At 43.9% G+C, this 19,154-nt stretch overlaps 1 protein-coding gene across 4 annotated transcripts in view; it reads right to left on the bottom strand.

Moving 5' to 3' along the window:
* Positions 1-7,644: 7,644 nt before the first annotated feature.
* The window catches only part of agpat3 (1-acylglycerol-3-phosphate O-acyltransferase 3), a 73,762-nt gene continuing 62,252 nt past the window's right edge, over positions 7,645-19,154 (bottom strand). For all 4 annotated transcript variants that reach the window (XM_043701434.1, XM_043701437.1, XM_043701436.1 and 1 more), the window contains exons 8-9: positions 16,240-16,438; positions 7,645-9,740 (exon numbers count right to left, since the gene is read on the bottom strand). In XM_043701434.1, coding sequence (XP_043557369.1) covers positions 9,652-9,740; positions 16,240-16,438 — 288 coding nt within the window. In that variant the 3' untranslated portion in view covers positions 7,645-9,651. The remainder of the gene's footprint in view (positions 9,741-16,239; positions 16,439-19,154) is intronic.

Raw genomic sequence — 19,154 nt, 5'->3', positions numbered from 1 at the left:
AAGTTGTCAAGCACAGGATCTGTGCGTTACTAAGGAAGTTGAATCTCTTGTCAAGAGGAAGAAGGCGGCTTATGTTAGGGTGAGATGTGATGGCTCAGTTAGGGCACTTGAGAGTTACACGTTAGTCAGGAGAGACCTAAAGAGAAAGCAAAGAAGAGCCAGGAGGGGACATGAGAAGTTATTGGCAGATAGATGAAGGAAAACCCTGAACCTTTCTATAGGTACATCTGGAATAAAAGAATGACTAAGATTAGGATCAGTCAAGCACTGTAGTGGCAAGTTGTGCGTGGAGTCAGAGGAGATAAGAGAAGTGCTAAATGAATATTTTTTTGTTAGTATTCACACTGGAAAAAGGAGAATACTGAGATACAGGCTACTAGACTAGATGGGATTGAGCTGGAAATGTGTTGCTGGAAAAGCGCAGCAGGTCAGGCAGCATCCAGAGAACAGGAGAATCGACGTTTTGGGCATAAGCCCTTCTTCAGGAATATGTAGATGGGATTGAGGTTCACAAAGAGGTGTTAGCAATTCTGCAAAGTGTGAAAATAGATAAGTCCCCTGGGCTGGATGGGATTTATCCTAGGATTCTCGGGGAAGCCAGGGAGGAGATTGTTGAGCCTTTGGCTTTGATCTTTATGTCATCATTGTCTACAGGAATAGTACCAGAGCACTGGAGGATAGCAAATGTTCCTTTGTGAAAGAAGGGGAGTAGAGACAACCCTGGTAATTATGGACCAGTGAGCCTTACTTCAAATGTGGGTAAAGTGTTGGAAAGGATTAGAAGAGATAGGGTTTATAATCATCTCAAGAGGAATAAGTTGATTAGAGAGAGTCAACACAGTTTTGTGAATGGTAGATCATGCCTCATAAACCTTATTTAGTTTGGTCACCTTCTCAAAGAACAGGTGGATGAGGGTAAAGCGGTTGATGTGGTGTATATGGATTTCAGTAAGGTGTTTGATAAGGTTCCCTACGGAGGCATGGGATTGAGGGTGATTTAGCGGTTTTGATCAGAAATTAGCTAGCTGAAAGATGACAGAGGGTAGTGATTGATGGAAAATGTTTATCCCGGAGTTCAGTTTACTATTGGGGTACCACAAAGATCTGTTTTGGGTCCATTGTTGTTTGTCATTTTTATAAATGATCTGAATGAGGGCATAGAAGGATGGGTTAGTAAATTTGCAGATGATACTAAGGTCAGTAGAGTTGTGGAAAGTTGACGAAACATGTAGGTTACAGAGGGACATAGATAAGATACAGAGCTAGGCTGAGAGGTGGCAAATGGAGTTTAATGTGGAAAAGTGTGAGGTGGTTCACTTTGACAGTATTAACATGAATGCAGAGTACTGGGGTAATGATAAGATTCTTCACAGTGTAGATGAGGAGAGAGATCTCACTGTCCAGGTGCATTGCTCCCTGAAAGTTGCCACCTAGGTTGATAGGGTTGTTAAGAAGGCATATGGTGTGTTAGCTTTTATTGGTAGAGGGATTGAGTTTCAGAGCCACAGGTCATGCTACAGCTGTACAAAACTCTGGTGCAGCCATGCTTGGGAGTATTGTGTACAGTTCTGGTCACTGCATTATAAGTAGTACGTGGAAGCATTGGAAAGGGGTCCGAGGAGATTTCCTATGATGTTGCCTGGTATGGAGGAAAGGTCTTATGAGGAAAGGCTGAGGGGCTGGAGGCTGTTATCGTTTAAGAGAAGAAGGTTGAGAGGTGACTTGAGACATAAAAGATAATCAGAGGGTTAGTTAGTGTGGACAGTGGGAGCCTTTTTCCTTGGATGGAGATGACTAGCACAAGGGGACATAGGTTTAAATTGAGGGGTGATAGATATAGGACAGATGTCAGAGGTAGTTTCTTTACTCAGAGTAGTAGGGGCGTGCAGCAGTAGTAGAATCGCCAATGTTACAGGCATTTAAATGGTCATTGGATAGACATATGGATGAGAATGAAAGTGTAGGTTAAATAGGCTTCAGCAACATTGAGTACCGAAGGACCTGTTTTGTGCTGTAACCTTCTAGGAATGTTCATGCCCTTTATCGCATTGTAGTAACTCACCATGACTCCTCTATCAGCACCTTCCAAATCCATAACCACTTCTCGCTGAGAGGACCAGGGCAGCAGATACATGGGAGCATCACCACCAGCAAGTTCCCCTCCAAACCACTCACCATCCTGACTGGGAAATATATCACTATTCCTTCGCTGTCACTGGGTCAAAATCCTGGAAATTCCTCCCAAAGCAAATCTACAGCAGGGGGACTGCAATGATTCAAGAAAGCAGCTCACCCCCACCTTCCCAAGGGACAACTGGGGATGGGCAATAAATGCTGGAGCAGCCAGCGACTCCCATGTTGTGAAGAAAAATTTCCACTTCCATTATTAATCCTTTGTGTAGAGCAGGCTTGTGTTCTTTATTCATAGAAAATGGGTGTTGCTAGCTGGGATGGCATCGCTTACCCATTCTTAATGCTCAGAAATTAATTAAGAGACAACCACATTCCTATGGGTCATATATAGACTAGATCCCCAGACCAAATAATAACCACAGTTTCCTTCCCTAAAGGATATTAGTGAAGATGTTTTCTGACAACAATCTAAGCACTCCCTAACAATATCCCCCTCTCAGTGAGGATGGAACACTGTGGAGTCAGAAACTGCTGTTTACTTCAGAACAGTCTGCTCCACCCACATAAAGATCTCTCCTTCCCAAGAGATTCTTTCAGCATTCTGTGAAATCTCGGTTGATCTTAATTCTATCTAAGCCCCTCAATTAATTTCTGGACAGAATTTCCATATCCCTGTTTGTGAGGAAGGTTTTTCCAGCATCACCCAGGAGTTCAGTGGCTCAACTACAAGAGATATGCTGATGTTCTGGAATTACCAACTGGATGAAATAATTCCTCTTTGCTCATTCATTAAATCCCTTAATCCTCTTAATGACTTTAATTAAGACTCCTCTTAATCTGCAGTTCTGAAAATATAAAATAACTCTGTACAAGCTTACCTGACAAAACAATCCTTGTTCCCAAATCTGTCAAGTTATTTTCCACTTGAACCGCTGCCCAAACACAGCCATGTTTTCTCATGTCCGCTTATTTAAAGTTCTTACAACCCAGTGGTAAAATCCTTATCTCTGAAGGCCTGTGGTCACCCACTCCAGAGGTGTGTCATGTCCAAACTTAAAAACTATCGACCACTTCCTTCTCTGAGCCCAGTCTCCTCCAAGTGGAGCAGCACACCATTCCCCAACAGCAGCCCACATGGACAGGGCTGAGATAAACACAGACACCCTGCCTCTGGCACCAGCGGTTTTATATTGACTGAAGCAACTTGCAGTTTTCTTGAAATAAATAGGCTAATGGAATGTTGGTCTTTAATTTTGTTTTGCATCTCTCATTTTGTTTTTTTTTTGTGATTCCTGTTTGTTCCTCCACAATTCCAGCTTCACAAAACATTCCCATTGATTTTTTCTAGGGTCTGAAGTCAATGAGCTCTCACTAACTTATACTATACTGAATGCTGATAACATGAAGAGACTGTTAAACTGTCCCATTGTAAACATGTGCTTCTGTCCTCAATCTACTGTATTGTCTAACTGAGCATTGCCAGCAAACCTGACTATACCCTCATCCAAGTTACTGAGAAATACTGCGAGAAGCTCAAGGTCTCATTGCAGACACCACTAATCCCATCCTGACAGTCGAAATATGTCGAGGAGAAAGTGAGGACTGCAGATGCTGGAGATCAGAGCTGAAATTGTGTTGCTGGAAAAGCGCAGCAGGTCAGGCAGCCTCAAAGGAGTAGGAGAATCAACGTTTCGGGCATAAGCCCTTCTTCAGGAACGAGGCTCCCTACCTTTTATCTTAGCCTGCTAACACACTTTCCTCATTCCTGAAGAAGGGCTTATGCCCGAAACATTGATTCTCCTGTTCCTTGGATGCTGCCTGACCTGCTGCGCTTTTCCAGCAATACATTTTCAGTCGAAATATGTCACCATTATTCCTACTGTCTCCTTCCTCATTTCTTCAAACCATTAGTTAGCTTCCACCTCATTACATACCCATTGTGGTTAAGTGGAACTTGATATCACATTGATACTTTCATTTTCACACCAACAACTTCCTTAATAAATGCAACTGTTTTAAGCCACGACCTAAAACCTACCCTTTTGCAAACCCATCTGGCTCTCTCTGAGGTCATACTTTCTCAAATACAGAACAGATTCCAATCATCTCCAGAAAACTGACAGACTTAGGCGTGTATAATTCCTTAATTTATCTTTTCTACACTCCTTCAGTACTATTGTCAACTTTCCAGTTCAATCTTTGAACCTTTGGGTGATTTGGAAGATCATGATGAATAAAAATATGAAGTTACAGCAAATCCACAATGTGCACAATGCCAAGGAGTCCTGAGACTACATAGCGGCAGTGGTTCAAGGTCATTACCACATTCTCCATGGCAATAAACATTCCCCCAGCTTGTCACATCCATGATGGAAAAAACTTAAAAACACACTTAATAATAAGACATGGATTAACTAAAGGAAGCCAGCACAGATATGTTCAGAATCTGTTCAGATGAAAGTGGTTATATGACGTACATGGACTTCGAGGAGAAACTTGAACACAGCTATAGTCCCCACATACTTCCTAATTCCCTGGGACAGACCCATCAAATCCTTCATCGAGGTATTTTAATCAACCTTCTCTGGAGCAGGTTGGACTTAAACTCAGGCCTCCTGGCTCAAAGGTAGGGGCATTACCACAGCATCACAAGGGACTCCATAAAGGGGCTAAGGGGATCAAGGAATATGGGGAGAAAGTGGGAACAAGGTACTGAATTGGATGATCAGCCATGGTGTTGAGATTTTCATTATTTTATTTCTTTTCCTATCATTCTTGGTTTGGAGCTATGAACTGAGACTTGAGAGCCAAATGTGACCTTTGGACTATGAGTAGCAGCTTGTTTTAGACAAGAGAATTAAAAAAAACTGATGTTTAGGAGGCCAGTCGTGAAAGTTAAATTGCAGGTCGATTCTTGTTCAAAGAATGTTTTAGACATTTCCGTTCCCAAAGTGCTTTATGCTTAGGCAGATAGCAAATGCTTGAATATCAACTAGGACCTCGAGGGAGGAATACCAATCTAACAAGGAGAAACCAACATTGGAAATAGTTTTGAACTGCATTTAAGGCAAAAGGTTTATAGCTTCAAAAGCTGGAGGATGGAAATTTGATTGTTCCCTAGTTGTCCTCCCATTATCAAATTATTGAAAGTTCAGAGAATAGAATCTTAGTTTTAAATATTATGTGAATATTCCTTGGCGCCTACTGGAAGTTACTTGCAATGACCAGTGTCTGCAAAATGAATGCCAAAGGCCTATGATGTTAGAGATCGTGGAGAGTGCTTATGTGAACTGGCCGGTTACATCTCATTCATATTTGTTCTTGTGATTTATTCGTTAATGGTGCATCTGTGTGTCGGGCTAGAATCAAAGAAGGTTAAATCATAATTAGATTACCTTGTTTCTTAACTTTGCTAAAGTTACTGCATGAGTAATAAAATGCTAAACCTTTTGCTTAAGCCATAAACCTGGCATTGAATTTTGGTTATTCATAATGTCTGGTTAAGAACCATTGGGGTTAATTTTGAAGGTCATTGAATGTTTTAATACTGTGTGTACAGGGATAGAACTGCTATCTGTGTCAGAACAATATTCATACAGAATGGCTGAAGCAACTTGAACAGCTGAACGGTTCCTGCTCTCTATGTAAAACGATCTTTAAAACAGATTTCGAGATAACTCTGGTCACCAGTCCAGGAGTGTGGGGAGGGAGGAAGTAGAGAGGGGAAGAGACAGTGAGGGAAGGAAGGCAGGGAGTGAGGGAGAAAGGACAGGGTTGGGAGGAGATGGGGAGGGGTCAGGAACAACAACAGCATCAAATGCAAGACGGGCAGAGTGGAACGGTTTATTTGTTTATTCTGAAATGCAAGGTTATAACGCAGCTGTCAGCCCAGTTTTGGGAAGCTGGTGCATGATTCATCCAGTTCAATGTTTTAAATCCCTGAAAGTTCTTGTATATAGTCAGCAGAAACATGCAAAATGGAGAGAAACAGGTGCTCAGGGCCACAGGCCAAACGACAGGAAAACTGTACTGCATTGATGAATCAGTATTCTGTCCCATTTAAATAACTGTTCATACACAGATTCATCAATGCAAAACCCCAATATACACCAACCCCATGGCTCCAGTGTACAGTCAAACTTCACTAATAGGTACACCAGGCCACACTAACATCAGTTAGGATGGTTTAACAGAGGGAAAAACAAACAAACATTCAGAGCCAGAGCTGCTAAAGGACTGAGACACTCTGGGAGAAAATGGCAATAAAAAGCCCACGCTCCATGACCCATGTACAGTATTTAACCCGGGTACACTGGGAGTACAGAAACAGGGTTAGATAGAATAAAACCTCTCTACAAATGTCCTGATCAAACACTCCTAGGACATGTACTGTACGGGGTTAGAGAGAGAGTAAAGCTCCCTTTACACAATCCCATCAAACATTCCTGGAACAGGGACAGCACAGGTTTAGGTAGAGCAAAGCTCCCTCTACTCTGTCCCCCATCAAACACTCCCAGGACAGGGACAGCACGGGGTAGATACAGAGTAAAGCTCCCTCTACACTGTCCCCCATCAAACACTCCCAGGACAGGGACAGCACAGGGTTGGACACAGAGATAAAGCTCCCTCTACACTGTCCCCATCAAACACTCTTGTAACAGGGACAGCACGGGATGTATAGCTACAATCTGCATTGACTGTTCATAGGAAGGACAAAAATGACTGGCCAGCACACATCTGCCTCTTAGTTACAGTATGACATTATAAAGCCTGAAATGTCGCTCCTGCCTTATTACATTCTTGCATGCTGCTTTTATTACAAAGCAAGGAATTGTGAAAACAAAACTCAACCAAAGTCCAAGTTGTTACAAGCAGCTTGCAATCCCAATGAGGAAAACTGGTCATATCCCTGGCTCAAACCACAGTCTATTCAGACATACACATTAAAGGGATGGTTCCACAGTTCCCTCAAAGGAATTAATGGAGTTTGTGTTTACTTCTGTACGCAGGTTACCTACACCTGCAGCATATGCCACCTCCCAGCCCAATTGTAAACAGTTTTAATCCCACAATCAAGCTGGTTTATGATAATTACAATCCAGCTGAAGTTGGGTTACAGCAAACATATGTCCCCATTATTTGCGTGCCTACCCTTGGCTTCTGTTTTTAGGAATTTCTGGTGTTTGCACTTTTATTCATCGCACCAAAACATGTAGGTTTTATTTTTATTTTGACTCATGCTTCACCCAATCATCACGTGAGCAAACCCACAGACAGGCAACTCACTTTCCTGCCAACAAGGTGGTTAGGATGAACCTGCACCCAGGCTGGAGAGGGAGCGAGGTGACAGGTTTGTTTGGTCAGTCAAATTCAGGTAAATTTGCAAAAGTGGTCAGTAACTAACTAGGTCTTCTTTAAAACAAAATATAACTCAGCAATAACTGATCAGATTCACAGTACTCTCAGGTGAACACTAGCCCTTTCAGAGAAGGGTGCAAATGACAGACATAATCATAGGAGACTCTCATTTTATTATAGATCAACTGTTTTCCAGCTCATCCCCTTAAACTCTGAGCTTGAAATCTGTATGGGTTAGTATCTGAAAATAGAGACCACCCAGAGTAAGTAAAAGCAGACGCCACAGAAACAGAGATGTGTACAGAATGCAGCCAGAAAGGGGCAGCTTCTCTGTTATGAGACAGAGTTACCTTAAAGGATGGAACTGTTCAATCCTTTAAGGAGATTAACAAATGGAACTCGACTGATCCAAACTCAGCACAGTCAGAAGTTTCTAACATTGAATATTCAGAGTGTAAAGGAGGTATTAGTGAGAGATTAAAACAAGAGGGTGCACAAAGAGCCCCAGAATGGAGTTGGTCAAGGATTAAAAATACATGCAAAAAGATACATGCAAAACTGCAATTAGTTCCCAGCTCACTCAATTCCACTGAATACCTGGCAGCCTGCTAGTCAATGCCCAGGCTCCTGGTACCCAATGGACCCCACCGTGAAAGCTTTGCTTTCTCACTGTTAATGCAGAAGGTGCTTTCCTAAATGTTGACTTGGATCATCTGCTGATCTACAACATTTCTCTTGATCCCAGTTCTGGTGAACAGCAGGAAGGTCCCAGGGGAGAGACTAAAGATCTGGTCCACTGGGATCAGGATGTCAGGAGAAAGGTAACATTGCTGCCAGGACTCAAACAAAACTGGATAACTTGGAATGTTTATTAAGGGGTAGAACTTTCCTTCAACCTCCATCAATCCATTCAGTGAATAACATTCAGTCTGAACAAATCAAAGGGTCTGACTCTGTTCTATATTGGGACCCAATTGTTTTTGGTGGGGGGGAAGATGGTTCGGTCTCTCAGCTTAACACAGACCTCTCAAGACTAGGAAAGGAGGATACTCAGAGCACTCTGCCCCATTCAGATGCAATGAATCAATTGCAGCTCCTTCAGAAATCTTTGGGGTCTGATCCTGGGTGCAGTCAGTTTAAGGACATGGAGACAGAGAGATACTGGATGATGTGTGTCAGAGATCCATATTCACCCGTGACTCACATTACCTTCACAATCTCTCCACTTCATGCTCCAACACTCAGTTATTGATTTGACAAAATTAAAGTGGGAACTGGATTCTCTGCAAAAGGATGGAGAGTGGAGTCTTGGTTTCGATGGCAGTGAAAGTGGCAAGGGGAAGAGAGAAATAAGGGGCATGAAAAAAGATGTTCAAAAGCTGGAGGAAGAAACATTAGCCCAGAGATGGACGAATATGTATGGGAGGAGGGCGGATTGAGTGTGGAGACAGAGATTGTTGTATCGCTCAGAGAGACATAAAGTTACTATTGTGTATTGTAGATGAGAGAAACCCACCCTGAAGTAGAAATTCAGTCATGTCAGTCAACAGCAACAGACTACACTCAGTGTCCTTGGTTACTGACCCATTAGTGAAGTGTCAGTGTAGTGACCTACGACAGCATGGTAGGATCAAGTGGGGCATGGAACATGATCAGTCAGCATACATCATCAAAGGTAATGAGAGCAGACGGTTGTAGTCTCAGTCTCTCCTGAAAAACACAACCTTTTGATATATCTCAAAATCTTAAAGTGGAGGCAGTGGGGGATGAAAACAATTGGAAAGATGTGAGTGTGACATGGAGACAGTGAGCATGAGATGGCGAGGCTGGGAGAGGTATACAGCATGTTTGAGATAGAGACAGCAAGCAAGTGGGAAAGAAAGAGTGAAAGGCGAGGTAAAGAGCAAGTTGACCTGGGATGAGAGTGAAGCCAGCGGATGTTGAGAGTGGACAGTTGTGTCTGAGTATAGTCCATGAGACAGGGTGGGTGTCAGTAATGTGGACCAGGGGGTTAGTGCAGCTGTCCATTCAGGAGCTGATCATGGAGCAGCTGATTCCTGACTCCTGGCCACTGTTAGTTGCTGTCAGTTGAGAGCAAAACATTCCTAAAAAATTCAGTTATTTTCAATAAGCAGCTTGGAAGTCTTTCCATTAATATTTCTACATCCTCTTCTTAAACTCCTGATTTCCATAACTAGAGCCTTTTCCAATCTCCGTCACTCCAATAAGCCTTCGTACAGAGAAGGATGCTGTGAAAACAGGGAAAGGATACATTAAAATCACAGCAGAGACACGATGCTGAAAAACACCACAGCAAAATTAATCACAACAATCTCAGGACTTACTAACAAGTGGTTACATTTAGAGATTAACCTACACATTAACCAGACAGAACGCAACAAGTCTTGAGACTCCCACAATGTAGAAGACCCTGAAAGAGCACAGGAAGAGACAACTCCCCTGGTGTTTGCTCATAGCATTGCAAAAATAGTTAGCCAATTCTTTCTTAGTCGTTATGGCTGAATCCACTTGCATATTTAGGCAAGGACATTGCAAATCACAGCTGGGATGCACATGGAGGTCAGACCAAGTAAGGACACGAGGTCTCCCTCTCTCTCTCCTCATTGGCAAAACGATCACTGAATCCCCCACCAACATCCTGCGAGTTACCATTGACCAGAAATTTTACTGGATGAGCCATATAAATAGTGGTTGCAGCTCAGAAGCTAGGAAACCTGCAACAGGTTAAGTCATGTTCTCTCCCCTCAAAGTCTGTCCACAACACCAAGGCACAAGTCAGAAGGGTGATGGAATACTCCCCACTTGCCTCCAACAACACGCAAGAAGCTTGACACCGTTCAGGACAAACTGTGTACCACCTGGAGATGCAATGCAATGACTCACCAGGGTACCTTCCAAACCGATGACCACTACCATCTCGAAGGACAAAGGCAGCAGATGCAAGGGAAGCAGAGGCGGAGAGGGGACTGGATAGAGGGGTATAATCTTTTGAGGGGCATGGGCAGGGTGGACAGAAAGCACCTATTCCCCTTCGATGAAGGATGAATACCAAGGAGGCAGAAATGTAAGCTGAAAGGAAGGAGATTTAGAAGATGGTTTTTCTCATAGAGCGTGGTGGGGCTCTGGAATACACTTGAGTGTAATTGAGGTTGGAAACTTCACAGCCTTTAATAAGTGTCATAATCTTCTAGGTTATGGACCAAGTGCTGGCAAGTGGAGCTATTGTAAATTTAGAGTAATTTTTAAGTCAGTGTAAATTCAATGGGCGGAAGGGCCTTTTCTGTAATGTACGATTCTCTGCAAACACCACCCCCTGCAAGTTCCCCTCCAAACCACCCACCATCCTGACTTGGAAATAAATTGCCATCTCTTCAGAGTTGCTGGATCCTGGAATTCCCTCCCTAAGGGCACTGTGGGTCTACCTACAGTACAGGGACTGCAGCGATTCAAGAATGCAGCTCACCCTCACCTTCTCAAGGGGCAACTAGGGATGGGTCATAATTGTTGGCCTAGCCAGCTACACACACTTCTGATGAAGTTCCCACAAAAGGTTAGGTCATAAGATGAGAGCTGCATTGTGTTGGAGATAGTATATTGGCAGGGAAGGAGAATTCGATCATAAGCAAGATATAGCAAAGGGTTCCTTTTCAGGCTGGGGACCCGTGACCAGTGGGATTCCACAGGAAACACTGCTGTAACCACAACAGTTTACAATATGTTAATTACTTGGAGGAAGGAAGCAAAACATACTGAAGCCACGTTTACAAACAGAACAAAAATAGATGGCCAGGTTAACTGCGAGAGGCATACAAACACGTTAATTGAGACACTCAAGGCCTAACTGGGGAAGTGCAGTATTCCTACAGGCACCTGGGCATCACTGGGCCAGGACCGTCCAAAGTGGAGGAGCAGCATCTGGGAATGTGTGGAGCATCTTGAGGCTTGCCATTGGATAAAAACGGAAGCCAGGGGAAAACAGCGAAAAGAGCTACCCACCGCATTCCTGTGACCACCACCTGCCCCAAGTGTAACACAACTTGTGGTAGCTGTATCAGTCTGTCCAGTCACCTACTGACTCAGTCAGAGTGGAAGAAAGACATCCTAGTCTGTAAGGGACAAACAGTTTAGAGAGAGATATTGATAAGTTAGCTCAGTGGGTAAAGAGCTGTCACATGGAGTACAATGTGCGGAATATGTGAAGTTGTTCATTTTGGAAGGGAGATCAAAAGGACAGAATATTATTTAAATGGAGAAAACCTGCAGAAAGCTGCAACGCAAAGGGACCTGGGGTAACTTATGCACAAAACACAGAAAGCTAACACAAGCTGCAAGTGTAGAAGGTGATGGTGAGACCACATCTGGAGTACTGCGAGCAGTTTTGAACATAGAACAGGACGGCACAATACAGGCCCTTCAGCCCTCAATGTTGTGCCGGCCTTTTATCCAACTTTAAGATACATACCCTGCATTGTACTATCTTCCATGTGCCTATCCAAGAGTCACTTAAATGTCCCTAATATATCTGAATCTACAATCACTGCTGGCGGTGCATTCCACACACCCACTGCTCTCTGTGTAAAGAGCCGACCTCTGACATCTCCTTTCCTTCAATCACCTTAAAATTAAACCCCTTCATGATAGCCATTTCTGCCCTGGGAAAAAGTCTCTGGGCTATCCATTTTATCTATGCCTCTCATCATCTTGTACACCTCGACCAAGTCACCTCTCATCCTTCTTCACTCCAATGAGAAAAGAACTGCTGATGAAGGGCTTATGCCCAAAATGTTGATTCTCCTATTCCTCAGATGCTGCCTGACCTGTTGTGTTTTTCCAGCACCACACTCTTGACTCCAATGAGAAAAGCCTCAGCTCCCTCAACCTTTCTTCATTTCACATGCCCTCCAGTCCAGGCAGCGATCTGGTAAAACTCCTCTGCACCCTCTCTAAAGCTTCCACATCCTTCCTATAATGAGGTGACCAGAACTGAACACAATATTCCAAGTGTTATTTGACCAGGGCTTTATAGAGCTGCAGCATAACCACTGCTAAACTCAATCCCCTGCTAATGAAAGCCAATACACTATACACCTTCTTAACAACCCTATCAACTTGGGTAGCAACTTTGAGGGATCTATGGACATGGACCCCAAGATCTCTCTGTTCCTCCACACTGCCAAGAATTCTGTCTTTAACCCTGTAATCTGCATTCAAATTCAACCTTCCAAAGTAAATCACTTCACACTTTTCCAGGTTGAACTCCATTTGCCACTTCTCAGCCCAGCTCTGCATCCCGTCAATGTCCCATTACAACCTACAACAGCCCTCCACACTATCCACAACTACACCAACCTTCATGTCATCGGCAAACTTATTAACCACCCTTCCACTTCCTCATCAAAGTCATTTATAAAAATCACAAAGGGCAGAGGTCCCAGAACCGATCCCTGTGGAATACCACTGGTCACCGAGCTCCAGGCTGAATACTTTCCATGTACCACCACCCTCTGCCTTCTATGGGCCAGCCGATTCTGTTTTGATCCCCTTATTTAAGGAAGGATATCATTTCACTGGAGGCAGTTCCGAGAAGGTTCACTCGGATAATCTCTGTGATGGGGGGATTATCTGATGAACAAAGGCTAAACGTAAAGAGATTCTTTTCACTGAGGTTTAGATGAAGGAGAGGTGATCTCACTGAAACAAAGGGTTCTTTCGGGGCTTGACCGTGTAAATGCTGAGAGCATGTTTCCCCTTACCGCAGTCTGGAACCAGAGGGCATAGTGTCAGAATAAACGGGCACCAATTTGAGACAGAGAAGAGGAGGAATTTCTTCTCTCAGAGGGTTAAGAGCCTTTGTAACTCCTCCTCGCAGAGAGCTCTCGGAGCAGAGACTTGGGGTGAATATATGGTTGAGTTTTAATCTAATCTTAGGAATAAGGATTAGAGTAGTCCCCAGATAGAAGTATTAAACTGGGGCAAGGCTAACTACCTCAATATAAGGCAGGAGCTGGGGAAAGTAGATTGCGTTGGGGGGGGCACAAGGGATGTTTGAAGGCAAATCCACATCTGAATCTTTTAAAGGCCAGTTGATTAGGTCAAAAAGAAGGAGGAAGCATATGCAAGGCTCAGGAAACTGAAGACTGACAGAGCTCTCAAAGGATACAAGGGAAGCAGGAAATAACTCAACTATGGAATTTGGAGGGCTCGAAATGGGCAAAAACAGGATTGAGGAAAATCCTGAGGCGTTTTAAACTTCCATATGGAGCAAGAGGGCAGCTAGGGAAAGGGCAGGTTCATTTAAGGAGAAAAGAAGGAATGTGTCTGTGAAACCAGAGGAAGTCAATGAGGTCCTTAATGAATACTTTGCAGTGGTATTCACAAAGGGGAAGGACATGTTGGATTGTCCGTTGAGAAAGGGTATGTTGATATTCTGGGGCACGTCAATATTTAAAAGAAAAAGGTGGTTTGGGTGTTTTACAAAGCATTAAGATAGACAGGTCCTAGTGTGATCTATGCCAGTTTGCTGAGGAAATTGTTGGGCCCTTCTACATCATCTTTGCATTGTCTTCAGACACAGGAGAGGTCCCAGAGGACTGGAGAGTAGACAATGTTTAAAATGGGCAACACAGATAATCCAGGAATGACAGGCTAGTGAGATTTACATCAGTGATTGGGAAATTATCGGAGAGGATTCTCAGAGACAGGGTTTACTCACATTTGGAAAAATATGGACTTATTAGTGATGGACAGCATGGCTTTGTGTGGGGAAGGTCATGTCCCTCAAACTTGATTTGAGAGTTTTGAGGAAGTGACAAAGATGATTGATGAGGTCAGTGCGGTGGGTATTGTCCATGTGGGCTTTAGCAAAGCCTTTGACAAGGTCCCTCATGACAGGCTGATAGAGAAGGTGAAATCACATGGAATTCACAATGAGCTGATAAAATCGATATAGAACTGGCTTGGTCATAGGAGACACTAAAGATCTGTGAACAGTGGTGGTCCACAGGGATCAGTACTGGAACCCGTTGTTTGTAATATATATAAATGATTTGGAGGATTATGCAGGTGACCTGATCAGTAGGTTTGTGGATAACACAAAGACTGGGGAAGCTGTGGACAGTGAGGAGGATTGCTAGAGGATACAGCAGGATATAGATAGGCTGGAGACTTGGGCAGAGAAATGGCAGATGGAGTTTAATCTGGACAAATGTGAAGTGATGCATTTTGGAAGATCTAATGCAGGAGCAAAGTATGCAGTAAATGGCAGGACCCTTAGTTGGATCAACATACAGAGGGATCCAGGTGCATAGATCCATACCTTCCTGAATGTGGCAACATAGGTAGATAAGATGGTCAAGAAGGCAAATAGCACGCTTGCCTTCATTGGTCGGGGCACAGATTATTAAAAGTTGGCAAGTTCATGTAGCAGCTGTATGGAACTTCAGTTAGGCCACATTTGGAACATTGTGTACAGACCTGGTCGTCACACAGAAAGATGTGGAGGCTTTGGACAGGGTACAGAAACGATGAAGGGCTTTTGCCTGAAACGTCGATTTTCCTGCTCCTCGGATGCTGCCTGACCTGCTGTGCTTTTCCAGCACCACTCTAATCTTGACTCTAATCTCCAGCATCTGCAGTCCCCACTTCTGCCTAGGGTACAGAAACGGTTTGCCAGGATGTTGCCTGGTTTGAAGAGATTGAAAAAACTTAGTTTGCTTTCACTTGAACATCAAGGATGAAGGGCCATCTGACAGAAGTTTCCAAAATTATAAGAGGCGTGGATAGAATGAATAATCAGAGTTTTTCTCCCCATAAGTTTAAGGTAAATGGGGATAAGCTTAAAGGAGATGTGAGAGGCAGGTTTTTTTTTTTTACACAGAGGGTGGTGAATGCCTGGAATGTGCTGCCAGAGGACATGGTGACCACAGATACAATAGCAATGTTTGAGAGGCATCTTGACAGATACGTGCATAGAGAGGGGGTAGAGGGATATGCACTGCGTAGAGGCATTTAGATTCAACATTATGTGTCGGCTCAGTCTTGGTGGGCTGCAGGACCCGTACCTGTGCAGTGCTGTTCTTTGTTCATGTGTACAGGGTCATAATGACAACACATCCTGGTAGAGTATACAGTTTAATTCCCTTAATTGAACATGGTATGAGCGCATTAGAAAAATTCAGAGGAACTTCATTCAACTCATTCCTGGGATGAAAGACTTACTAGGAAAGACTGGACAGTTTGGGCCTATGTCCACTGGAATTTCAAAGAGTGAGAGGTGATTGTATAGAAATAAACCGGCCTTGGGGGGGGACCTGACAGGATAAAATCTGAGAGGTTGTTTCTTCCTCTCTAAGGTAGAAATGAGGAGATTTTGTTTTTCCCTGCTCAGAGGGTCATCAGTCTGTGGAATTCTTTTTCCCAGAGAAGTGGAGGCTGGGTCATTTACTTAAGACTGTGTTCGCTAGAATGATGATCACCAAGGTTATAGGGGACAGACCGGAAACTCTGTAGATCCAAGACCATAACTAGATCAGCTGCGACCATATTGAAAGGTGAAGCAGATTTGAGGGACTGAATGGCCTAACTCCTACTGCTCACTCCCATTATTCTGCTCAGATGCTGAAAATCTGGAATAAAACCATGTCAGAAATACTTGAGACATTAACTTTGTTTCTCTCTCCACTGGTGCTCAGACAGGCATTCCCAGCAATCATTTGTCTGAAGTGTTACCTGCTCCGACGAACAGCAGAAACGAACAGATGACAATAGGGGAACCGCTGACAAATACTCCAAACACAAAGTTAAAGAGTGGAGTCAGGAGCACGATCACCCAGAACAGCCAGTTCAGGAAGGCCCAGGGTCGACGTCTCGGCTGGATGGCCTCCCCAGGGAAGGTACCATCCTTCACATACTGCTCCTGAAGTGCATCCTGGTAAACAGAAAGATACAGTCCCGTTCAATTGGTCCCTACTTTGACAAGTGGGGTGGGCTCAGGTTTAGGTAAGACCCCTCCCGTCATTCTACAACTTAGAGGAAAATCACATAACCAAAAGGAAAACATGCGAAGCAGGAAAAAAACAAGTTCAGGATGAAGATTCATCTTACGCTACCTCAGAGTAACAAATAGCAACGAGAAAAGTTCATTCACCCAAAGGATGGTAGAAATATGGAAGGTGCTGTCTGAGAGGCTTGGGGAAGTAGAAACTCTCGTAACATTTCAATAGCATCTGGATGAGGACTTAAAATGCCAGTTGAGTGTGTGGTGTTGGAAAAGCACAGCAGGTCAGGCAGCATCTGAGGAGCAGGAAAATCGATGTTTCGGGCAAAAGCACTTCATCAGGAAACGTCGACTCTCCTGCTCCTCAGATACTGCCTGACCTGCTGTGCTTTTCCAGCGCCACACTCTCCACTCTGATCTCCAGCATCTGCAGTCCTCACTTTCACCTACTTAAAATGCCAGGGCAGGCTAAGCTACGGACCAAGTGTAGGTAACTACAGGATTATTGTTGTTTCATGTTTGTTGGTCAGCATAGTCATAGTGGGCAGAAGGACCTGCCTCTATGCTGGATGACTCTTTAAGACTCAATGAGAAAGGGAACAGCGACAAGCCCTGAAGGCAGAGATACCCCAGATGCCTGGTGGGATGTGTGGGAATGGAGACAGGTCACTGTTTTCTCAGTAAGTTCCAGGTGGGATCAACATTGGGACAGCACACTCAGACTGATCAACAGGCACTGGAAATGAGACTGAGGAATTACAGAGACATTAACTCTTCAGTTTGACTGACAGCTGACAAGGTGCATTCGATGGGCGAAGATAGTGGTTGGGCAGGTGAGGGGGGTGGGGTTAGACAGGGTCACTGATGAGCTCACAGGAGGTGACACTGTGGGGAGGAGGAGCATGATCAATACCGAACTGGGGAACCAGACCTCACTTCTGTTCTGTCTCCTGATGTCAATGAACACTTTGTCGGTGTTCACTAGTCAGAGGGAAGATATAGATAAAGATATAGGGTGAAGGACTATAGTCTAATTTCTTTCAGCATATCAGACAGAGAGAAACGTCTAAGTGGATCAAAAGTAGAATAAATCTCCAGGACTGGGTGAGATGGATTCCAGGCTGATGAGTGAGGCAAGAGGAGAGATGCTGGAGGACCGGAGGACAGCTAATGTGATCCAATTACTCAAAAAGACAGCAAGGGATAAACCAGGAAACTAGAGGCTGGTCAGTCACCTCAATGGGGGTGGGGGGGGATATTTTGAAAGACAGAATAAATCTGCATTTTTAGAGACTGGAATTAATCAGTCAGCACGTTTTTGTTTAAGGACAGTCTAAGCTTCATGATTGAAAAATTCAAAGACCTAACTGGGTGCCGATATGAGGAGGTGACAAAATAATGGCTTTAAGTGGTTTATTTTGTCCTTTTTTTTCATAATGAGAAAGGTTTTAAGACAGACGTACCAAGATGTCTACGGAAAACTCCTAAAGTGAACAGTTTGTGATGCCTTGGTGTGTTTTTCTTTCAAAAGTTGGAACAGTAGAAGCAGCCTGACGGATGTGGTCAGCCCCCTACACAACCAGGATGTTTAGGTTTAGGTTTTCAGTAGGAGCAGTTGTTTGGGAGTCTGTTGCTGCAGTACATCTCTCCCTGCTACACTCTCTCGGAGTACTCTTGATGTTTTCCTCCTGGGCTGCTGGAGTGGCATCTGTTTTCGCAATCATCTGAAGGGTGTGTTTATTGGATGATACTATAATGGAACAGTTTACTAGTAAAAGTTACTGCATCCATTATTAAAGTTACTGTGTCTATTATTAAAGTTACTGTGTCTATTATTAAAGTTACTGTGTCTATTATTAAAGTTACTGCGTCCATTATTTTGGAAAGCATTCCTAGAGAGGAACAGCTAAGCCAGTTGTTTTCTTTATTGTTTCTTTTGTTCTATTTTAACTATAGTCATAGAGTCATAGAGATGTACATCATGGAAACAGATCCATTGGTCCAACCCGCCCATGCCAACCAGCTATCCCAACTCAATCTAGTCCACAGTGTCTGAATAAATTGTGTTTTGCTCAAAGCAGAATGGTGCAGGAGGGAGGGATTCCGGTATCTGGATAACTGGGGTTCTTTCTGGGGAAGGTGGGACCTCTACAAACAGGATGGTCTACACCTGAACCTGAGGGGCACCAGTATCCTTGGGGGAAGGTTTGCTAGTGTTCTTGGGGGGGGTTTAAACTAACTCTGCAGGGGCATGGGAACCCAGACTGTAGCTTTAGGGTGCAGGACCTGGAGTGTTAGGAACATGGCATCAATTTCAAAGGAGGGTGCCTGTAAACAGGAAAGTGGCTTGAAGTGTGTATACTTCAATGCAAGAAGTATACGAAATAAGGTAGGTGAACTTGCAGCGTGGGTTGGTACCTGGGACTTCGATGTTGTGGCTATTACGGAGACATGGCTAGAACAGGGACAGGATTGCCTGTTGCAGGTTCCAGGGTTTAAATGTTTTAGTAGGGGCAGAGGTAGGGGTAAAAGAGGGGGAGGTGTGGCATTGCTTGTCAAAGATAGTATTACAGTGGTGGAAAGGACGATGGATGAGGACTTGCCACCTGAGGTAGTTTGGGCTGAGATTAGGAATAGGAAAGGTGAG

The sequence above is a fragment of the Chiloscyllium plagiosum genome, chromosome 12 (genome assembly GCF_004010195.1).
Source record: "Chiloscyllium plagiosum isolate BGI_BamShark_2017 chromosome 12, ASM401019v2, whole genome shotgun sequence".
NCBI lineage: Eukaryota > Metazoa > Chordata > Chondrichthyes > Orectolobiformes > Hemiscylliidae > Chiloscyllium > Chiloscyllium plagiosum.
This window is presented reverse-complemented; position numbering and strand designations above follow the sequence as displayed.